Here is a 9,622-nt window from a genome sequence, read left to right as displayed (position 1 = left end):
CATCATAGAATTATTCATTTTTTTTTGGTTAGTTAAATATTTACTAAATTTTAATAAAAATACTATCCAAAATGTTTTCTTAATAAAAGTACAGTAACGAGTAGTTAATAATTACTAATTCGGCTGTGCAAATGGAAACGGATATGTAATTGCAAGCAAAGGTATCCGACCCGGTTAGGGGAAAAAATAATGGAAGGTTTTATCGGATTAGGTGACAGTGGATTCTCATTTTCAGATTAACATCTTCAACTTCTTCAACCTCGTCCCGTCCCTCCATTGCATAATCATGCATTCAACTCATGTTGTTGCTCAACTATATTTAAATCTTTAAACCCTAATTTCATAAACCCTTTTTGCTGTTCCATTCATCCATTTATGAATTTGCCAGAACCATGATCATTCTCTCCCCACCCAACAAGCCCTTCTCCACCTACCATGGAACCTGGAATCCATTGCTCTCCAACCATCGCAATAGGAACCTTCCAAAGCAGTTTCTCCTCCGTAGGTCGCTCACAGTGCAGTGTAAATCCAATTCCAACTCCTCTAAGATCAGCGGTGCCAGCTCCGACGATTTTGTGAGCAGAGTTTTGAAGGAGAACCCAAGCCAAGTGCAACCCAAGTACCTAGTTGGTGACAAGTTCGTTACTTTGAAAGAAAAAGAGAATTTGGGTAGAAAGTTCAATGTGGGTATCTTTGATGTGTTGTCCAAGAGGTTGCAGAGCTTGAAGCATCAGAAAAAAGGTGAGGGAACTGAGAATGAGGCTCAAAATCAAGCCTTGGAAGAGAAAGATTCCGTGCACTTGAGAGACTTGCTTAAGGAGTATAGAGGGAAGCTTTATGTGCCTGAGCAAGTTTTTGGCCCTGAGTTGTCAGAAGAGGAAGAGTTCAATAAAAATGTGCAGTCTTTGCCCAGAATTAGCATTGAAGATTTTCAGAAAGCTATGAGTAAAGACAAGGTTAAGTCAATAACTTCAAAGGGAGATACGGCTCAGTTCTTGAGCAGTGGTTATAGGGACTACATTGTGGAGTTGAAGGAAATTCCTGGTGATAAACGCTTGCACATAACCAAATGGTAAAAAGAGAATTGAATTCTTGGCTCGTTTATGCGCATTGTTGTTTGCAGTGCAGTTGCACTGAGAGTTTATATGTTGCAATTTCGTAGGGTTCTTAAACTGGAGAATAGTGAAGCTGAAGAGATCTTGGAGGGCTACACTGGACCACGATATGAGATAGAGAGGCATAATACGGTTGTTCATCTTTATGTCTTAAATATTTTGAAAATTTAATTATATTATGACATATTATGCATTCAGATTTCAGAGTTTAAATCATTCAGCATTCTCCATCGATGTGATGCTTTTGTGGGTGACCATATTTTATTGTTCTTATTGCAGTCTTGGGTAGGAAAAATACCTGAGTACCCACATCCTGTTGCATCTTCCATATCTAGCAGAATGATGGCTGAACTTGCTGTGGTGACATTTTTAGTCAGTGTTGCAGCAGTTCTAGTTAGTGGCTTCCTTGCAGCAGCAGTATTTGCTGCTAGCACTTTTGTATTCTTGGCTTGTTTCTACGTCGCATGGCCTATTGCACAACCGTTTGTCAAGCTTTTCTTTGGAATTGCTTTTGCAATTTTGGAGAAGATTGGGGATGCCATTGTTGATTTTTTTGCTGATGGTGGCATTTTCTCCAAGTTTTATGAGATTTACACTTTCGGTGGCATATCTGCCAGCCTCGATGCTTTGAAACCAATCCTGATTGTTGTTTTGACTATGGTCCTTCTTGTTCGTTTCACCCTTTCAAGAAGGCCTAAGAACTTCAGGAAGTGGGTAAGTGGCCAAGTGTTTCAACGACGTAGTTATTGATGAACTATTGTGCCTATTTTGTTCTGTGGATATGCTTAATAAGCTTTTTCTGAGTTTTTTTCTTTAATATGCAGGATCTTTGGCAGGGAATAGACTTCTCAAGATCAAAAGCTGAAGCTCGTGTTGATGTGTGTTGAAACCTGTTTCATTGTTCACTGTTATTAAAATAGTGTTTTATTAATTTATTATTATAGCTTTGGGAAAACATATTTTCAGGGTTCAACTGGAGTTAAGTTTTGTGATGTGGCTGGAATTGATGAAGCAGTAGAGGAACTTCAAGAGGTAATTCATTAACTCTTTCATTCTTAGAAAATATTTATGTTATGTACATTGTACAATTAGGTATATACAACAACAACAACAACAAAGCCTTGTACCACTAAGTGGGGTCGGCTACAATTAGGTATATAATTCATATTAATTTAAAACCTTCAGTGACCGTGTCCCCAGTAATTTGTTCCTTCTTCTTCTCCCTCCCTTCTCTCTTGTATTTCTAAGTGTTTATGATAAGAAACTATGGTGTCATTTCATTGATGTAACCATCCCCATCTAGTGGAAAGATACTTGGTGGTTGTTGATGAATTCTTTTCTTATGTCTCATTTTGTCGTTTCTGCTTATTGTATTTTAATGCATGTAAACTTATAAGGACTAAAGGTTATTCATGGATTGTTTAGTTGGTGAGATATCTAAAAAATCCTGAGCTATTTGATAAGATGGGAATCAAGCCTCCACATGGTGTTCTTCTGGAGGGCCCTCCTGGATGTGGCAAGGTCAGGTTGCTCTCTCCAGCTATGCTAGATGTAAGAGTCTGTTTGAAACTGTGTATCTTATGTAATCATGCATTTGCAGACCTTGGTAGCCAAAGCTATAGCTGGTGAAGCTGGTGTACCATTTTACCAGATGGCTGGATCAGAATTTGTGGAAGTCTTAGTTGGTGTTGGCTCTGCACGAATTAGGGATTTATTTAAAAGAGCCAAGGTAATTTCAACTTCTATTTTATCTGGATTTCATTGTAAAATAATGCATACCAAGTATAGCTTCTTCTATTTTTTTAAAAGATGGTGTACATTGTAGTGTTTCATGTTTCTATTTCTTTGGAGAACTGGTGGTGTCAGGTACTCAATTTTATTTTCAGGTAAATAAGCCATCAGTTATATTCATAGATGAAATTGATGCACTGGCAACAAGGTATGGCCATCTATGTGTGGAAAGTTTTGACTTATTTGATTATCTATGGCTTGTTTACGTTTAGCAGAGAACATCTTTAGAATGCTAACATTTTTCAGCCTTTAGCCAAGTAGAGTAAATAGTTTAAGTTTAACTTTATAAAGCAATCGGTCACTATGAGCAATCGGTCACTGTTGATCAATTGGAGCTTGCACTACCGTTTTGATATTCTATTATATAGTGAATATCAGTTCCTGTCATAGTGATATTGCGTGGTTTACATCTGTTGTCAACTTTTAGTCCACTAAACTTCCACCCTGCTTGATTGTGAACTGTGTTTGATTAGGCGTCAAGGAATTTTCAAAGAGTCCTCAGATCAACTTTATAATGCGGCTACCCAGGAAAGAGAAACTACGTTAAACCAATTGTTGATAGAGCTTGATGGTTTTGATACTGGAAAGGGTGTCATATTTCTAGCTGCCACAAATCGTAAGGATTTGTTGGATCCTGCACTTCTTCGTCCAGGTCGCTTTGATCGCAAGGTTTCATTCTGTGCCTGAGTTATTGGATGTCCTTCTCAGTTATTCTAAGTATGTTTGTCTTAACAAAAAACAAAAAGGTGGTAAATGGAGAATCAATTGAATGCTCTTTTTAAAAATACAACCTTCGGGTGCAAACAATGATTATCCTGTGCACCACGGTGACTACTTTTCTTTGATTATATTTGTTGTGGTTTATGAAGTTCTCTCAACGGTAATTTTCTGTTGATGGCCACTAAAGTTTTCTCCTGTAGATCAGGATTCGCCCTCCGGGTGCGAAAGGAAGACTTGATATTTTGAAAATTCATGCTAGCAAAGTAAAAATGTCAGATTCTGTCGATTTATCCAGCTATGCGCAGAACCTACCAGGTAAGTTTACATTTTACACAGATTGAATATTTGGTTTCAATCTCTGAGGACAAATCTCAATGTTCAGGATGGACTGGAGCAAAATTGGCACAACTGGTCCAAGAGGCTGCTCTTGTGGCTGTCAGGAAACGGCATAACTCCATTCTTCAGTCAGATATGGATGATGCAGTTGATAGACTTACAGTAGGACCTAAACGTGTTGGAATAGAGTTGGGATACCAAGGACAATGTCGTAGAGCTACTACTGAAGTGGGAGTTGCATTGACTTCTCATCTGCTCCGGCGACATGAGAATGCAATAGTTGAATGCTGTGATCGCATCTCAATAGTACCTCGTGGTCAGGTCCTTGTTCAGCTTCCTTAACTGTATCATTCACTACTATCTTGTGGAAACATTTTCAGTCTTTCCTAACATATGCTTGAAAAATTACTTAGTAATAAACATATGCGTGCTTGTCTGGCAGACATTATCTCAGTTGGTATTTCATCGACTTGACGACGAAGCATATATGTTTGAACGTGAGCCTCAGCTGCTGCATCGCCTTCAGGTATGGGCTCTGGTTGGATGTTTCCCTTTTCCCTCCATTTGTATTATGGTTCAGTTTCAGATCTGTCTTTGATGTACAGGTTTTGCTCGGAGGTAGAGCTGCTGAGGAGGTCATCTATGGACGTGACACATCGAAAGCCTCAGTTGACTACCTTGCAAGTGCATCCTGGCTTGCTCGCAAAATATTAACTATGTTGGCAACTCGGCATTACTACTTGTATTTTATGCATTCCGTTTTGTTCTTATGTTGTTTTGTTTTATCAATGCATTTGCCCTTGTTACTTGCAGATGGAATTTGGAGAATCCAATGGTAATACACGGAGAACCGCCTCCTTGGAGGAAGAGCGCTAGATTTGTCGGCCCTAGGCTGGATTTCGAGGGGTCTCTCTATGACGACTACAACTTGATTGAACCCCCGCTAAATTTTAAGCTGGACGATGAAGTTGCAGAGAGGACTGAAGAGCTGATACGTAAAATGTATGGAAAGACGGTGTCTCTCCTTCGAAGCCATCATGCGGCTTTGCTCAAAGCTATAAAGGTATGCATGCGGAAAGTGTTTCTTTTCTTTAGAATTGAAAATTATTACAAGTTTGATCAATACCCAAAAAGTGCAATACAATACAATCCAATCCAATTAGCATTAGATGCTCCTTGCTTGCTTCTATTTCATGAATTGGTGTCGCAGGTTCTTCTCAACCAGAAGGAGATCAGTGGTGAAGAACTAGACTTCATTTTGAACAATTACCCCCCACAAACACCAGTTCGCGTTCTGGAGGAGGAAGATGATCCTGGCTACCTTCCTTTCCCCAAAGAACAAGTTCATGATTTGGAGTTCGCCTTACAATCTCAGTCAAAGGAGGAAGCCATATGAAACCTTTATTTATAGCTGGGAATTTGTTAGTGGCCAATCAGTGCTTGTACGTCATGTAATTGGAATAAGCACATTTCACTAGTAACGTCTTCATATAGGACCCTTTCTTCTCCTTTTCTCTCTTCTTCTCTCTCATCCCTTGTTTTTTATTTGGATTAAGTTAAATTTTTGAAATATTCTCTTTTTGACGAAATTTATATAAAGCAAATACTGTTGTTATAAAATGATATAATATTCTGTGTATGCCATTTAAAGAAAATCTTAGATTAAGAGAAAAAAAAAAGATTCTAAAAAAAGTCAACTTTTACTAGAAATTTGGAATACTTGTTTTATTTTTATTTGATAGTAGAAAAATGGCAAAATCTTGGCTAGTAAATGATTTTGTAGCAGAGTTTCCACGTATTTAAAGTCACGTATTTAAAGTAAGGTCAAAAGTTTGGGAATTTTTTTTTAAATTAAATAAATATAGTATTTAGGAAAATAAATAAACGTTGAAGTAATTATAAAAATATATCGTCAATCACATTTCGGATGCTGAGGGTGTTTGTCAAAAATGAGCACATATTGGATGCATAGACCTCGTTTTGTGATAGGACGTCTGCGAGTCATATTTCAGATGCAACCGTAACGTGAACATGCGCTGATATCGAATATTGAGCATCTGAGATACGCGCGTTTTGTGATTGGGTCAGTGCATCTGAGATAAACGGAGCTTTCTAATTCCCCCTCAACATCCGAGATATAGTCAAGTGTATAATTAGGGTCTTAGCACCCGGGATATGAGTATTATAGTATAGATGTCTCTGCACTCAAGATATGTTATAGAATAAGTCAATTTATACAGACCATCCCAATACCTCCTCTCACACAATTCAGAAACTGTTCTTCTCTTTCTCTTCTTTCAGTTTTGTTCTGATGGAAAATAATCAATTTTTCTTTGTGGTGGTTTATCCCAATGGCATAGTCAGACACTGTGATGAAGGAGTAATTTTTGAGTCTGACAAGACTGTCATGTTGCGCACTTACCGGGTTGATAGCCTGGATGCGCTAAAGACAGTCAGTGCATCGATACGATGACGCAAACTCTAGATCCTGCCATCATGACGATCTCTGCTCTGCTGTCCTAACCCTGCCAACCTACGCAAATAAAAGATAGTTTAACAGAATTTCATTAATTATATTCCATAATCTATTACGTGACTACTACATGGTAAGTTAAAAATTAATTACAATATGCACACACCTAGAAGCAAGTGGAAACCTGACCATGTTGTAACCCGCCGGACTAAAAAACGGGAACCTATGGTAGATTCACGATACAAGAAGTGGCATACACCCCACAATGTCCATCAGATCACGCAATGCCGCGGTGTACAATGAGTGGTAGGTATGACAGAGCAGTGCAGACCCCATGACAACCAGCTGCACCGATCGAAATCCTCCAGCAGCGGCAGCCATCTCAAAAGCACAAATGTAGCCGACTTATCCGTGAACGAAAATCCCTCAATCAGCATCATCAAGTAACATCGGGCATACTGACGGAGTGTCTCCGGGGCTGCCCCATCAGGAGTGTGTGCCATTCGGTCCCCGAGCCACGTCGTCCTGACCCCAAAAACCTGCTTCCCTCCCTCTGGCTGTGGTGGCGGCCTAACACCCAGTAAATCCTCAACCCACTCCCATGTCGGGTGTCTGTGCCACTGTTGAAAGTCTCTGGTACAACCCCCAACAAGCTCTCCGGCAGTGCGTAGTCCAATGTGGTAGGCAACATCCTGGAATGTAATGCTGGCCTCACCCCATGGAAGGTGCAATGTGTGGGTCTCTGATGAGCGGATAATTTATACGCTTTTTGACATTGTTTTTAGTATGTTTTTAGTAGGATCTAGTTACTTTTAGGGATGTTTTCATTAGTTTTTATGTTAAATTCACATTTCTGGACTTTACTATGAGTTTGTGTGTTTTTCTGTGATTTCAGGTATTTTCTGGCTGAAATTGAGGGACTTGAGCAGAAATCAGATTCAGAGGTTAAAAAAGGACTGCTGATGCTGTTGGATTCTGACCTCCCTGCACTCAAAGTGGATTTTCTGGAGCTACAGAACTCGAAATGGCGCGCTTTCAATTGCGTTGGAAAGTAGACATCCAGGGCTTTCCAGCAATGTATAATAGTCCATACTTTGGCCAAAAATAGATGATGTAAACTGGCGTTCAACGCCAGCTTTCCACCCAAATCTGGCGTCCAGCGCCAGAAAAGGAGCCAAAACCAGAGTTGAACGCCCAAACTGGCACAAAAGCTGGCGTTCAACTCCAAGAAGGACCTCTACACGTGCAACACTCAAGCTCAGCCCAAGAACATACCAAGTGGGCCCCGGAAGTGGATTTATGCATCAATTACTTACTCATGTAAACCCTAGTAGCTAGTTTATTATAAATAGGACCTTTTACTGGTCTTTTTGAGAATCTTTTATCAGTTGTATGCTATCTTAGATCACGTTTGAGGGCTGGCCATCTCGGCCATGCCTGGAACTCTCACTTATGCATTTTTAACGGTAGAGTTTCTACACCTTATATCTGCCTAACTGAGATTTGTAAGGTGACCATAGCTTGCTTCATACCAACAATCTCTGTGGGATTCGACCCTTACTCACGTAAGGTATTACTTGGACGACCCAGTGCACTTGCTGGTTAGTTGTATCGAAGTTGTGAACCATGGTATTGGCACCATGTTCTTGGCGCCATTGCCAGGGAAAGAAAGAGCCATAAATTTTACATAATCAAAGTGTAATCACGATTGCGCGTACCAAGCTGCTCACGTTGCCAGGGATTGTTTGAGCCTGGACATCACAATTTCGTGCACCAGTCTCCGACCTCCACCGCACGACAAATACAGAGATCAAAGAATTGCCAAACATAAAATCCCTCAACTCCACTGCATGTCCAAATTCTGCCTCCCTTATATAGGGCAACAGAATGGACGGCAATGGGAGACCCAGCGTCACACGGTGTGGCAAAAGTAATTATAGTCTCTGCAATTCCCAAATATTTACTAGCGCATATTAATTATATTTAAACCATTAATTGTTACTAAACATTACTAAAACTTATCCACCTAGATAAGCATTTACATTAAACGTAACAGATATATATTTATTTTACTAACATGTTCAATGAGACTTACTTATTTTATTCATTTAACTTAACTCACAATTAGGTATCTATTTTATTTATTTAACTTAACTTATTATTTTCAATTGTACAAAGCATGCAACGATTTTAGGTATACAAAACAAACTAATGTAATTCTTCTAACTTTGTCAACTGACTATACCCTACTCCACAAACTAAGTCACTAAAGACTAAAAATCTAAACCTATTATTAACTAACAATAAAAAAGGTTAAACTACTAACCTCAAAGTCTAACGCTCCAGCTACGTGCCAAGTAGCATTTAGTCTGTTGATGTCTCCTTCGTGGACATATTGTCGGGGGACCATATTTTGTGAAGGAACTCGATTTCACATGTCCAGAAGCTCAGAAAATTAGAAAAAATGGTTCTAATACACGTTCTTCCCGGATACAGTGACTTATATACGTAATTGCGCATATCTCGGATGCTGAGCACCCATCCTAGATAATGGTGTTTATCTCGAATGCATTGACCCCAATCACAAAATGCGCGGATCTCAGATGCTCAATATCCGATATCAGCGCATGTTCATATCATGATTACATCCGAAATATGACTCGCAGACACCCTATCACAAAACAGAATCTGTGCATCTGAGATGTGTTCATTTTTTATAAATACCCTCAGCACCTGAGATGTGACTGACGATATATTTTTATAATTATTTCAATATTTATTTATTTTCATAAATACTATATTTATTTAATTTAAATAAAAAAAATCCCAAAATCTAAGTCAGTATATTTGAAAGTTTATAGTAAAATTATCAAATAGGATATAAAAAAATTTAATCGTTAATGATTAAATGTTGTGTTAGTATATCTAACAAAAAAAAAACAACCTCAGAGTGGTTAATATATCTAACTAAGATATGTTGAGATTCTACAATTTTGACATTTTAAAAACATGTTTTTTTTAATATTTTAAACATAATTATTTAATTTCAAAAATTTCAAAATTTTATACATAATATATTTTTGATAATTTTGAAAGATTATATTTATTAGAACTGTTGTTAGGAGTAGTATTTTAATACTTGTTTATATAACAGGTGCAATTTACAAATTATAGGTCAGGTTTCAAA

The 9,622-nt window shown here is 38.4% G+C and overlaps 1 protein-coding gene across 2 annotated transcripts; it reads left to right on the top strand.

The window, feature by feature from the left end:
• Positions 166-5,601, top strand: LOC107630689 (probable inactive ATP-dependent zinc metalloprotease FTSHI 1, chloroplastic). Of its 2 annotated transcripts, none has more exons than XM_021119058.1 (15): positions 166-1,072; positions 1,163-1,247; positions 1,395-1,487; positions 1,940-1,993; positions 2,082-2,147; positions 2,541-2,636; positions 2,716-2,844; positions 3,002-3,054; positions 3,380-3,575; positions 3,827-3,941; positions 4,009-4,283; positions 4,405-4,488; positions 4,568-4,680; positions 4,776-5,025; positions 5,173-5,601. In XM_021119058.1, the coding sequence occupies exons 1-15, from the start codon at positions 393-395 to the stop codon at positions 5,356-5,358; spliced, it is 2,475 nt and encodes an 824-aa protein (XP_020974717.1). In that variant the 5' UTR covers positions 166-392; the 3' UTR covers positions 5,359-5,601. The 2 variants fall into 2 exon arrangements, with proteins under 2 accessions (XP_020974717.1, XP_016189378.1); XM_016333892.2 differs by having other exon boundaries at positions 1,395-1,829.

This window comes from Arachis ipaensis, chromosome B03, assembly GCF_000816755.2.
Source record: "Arachis ipaensis cultivar K30076 chromosome B03, Araip1.1, whole genome shotgun sequence".
Classification (NCBI taxonomy): Eukaryota; Viridiplantae; Streptophyta; class Magnoliopsida; order Fabales; family Fabaceae; genus Arachis; species Arachis ipaensis.
This window is presented reverse-complemented; position numbering and strand designations above follow the sequence as displayed.

Excerpts from the sequence above, each read along its gene's own strand:
- LOC107630689 (XM_016333892.2), top strand. The coding sequence starts at position 393 with ATGATCATTCTCTCCCCACCCAACAAGCCCTTCTCCACCTACCATGGA. Across the intron at positions 1,830-1,939 it reads CTAAGAACTTCAGGAAGTGG|GATCTTTGGCAGGGAATAGA; the intron begins GTAAGTGGCCAA and ends TTTAATATGCAG. Across the intron at positions 3,942-4,008 it reads CTATGCGCAGAACCTACCAG|GATGGACTGGAGCAAAATTG; the intron begins GTAAGTTTACAT and ends CTCAATGTTCAG.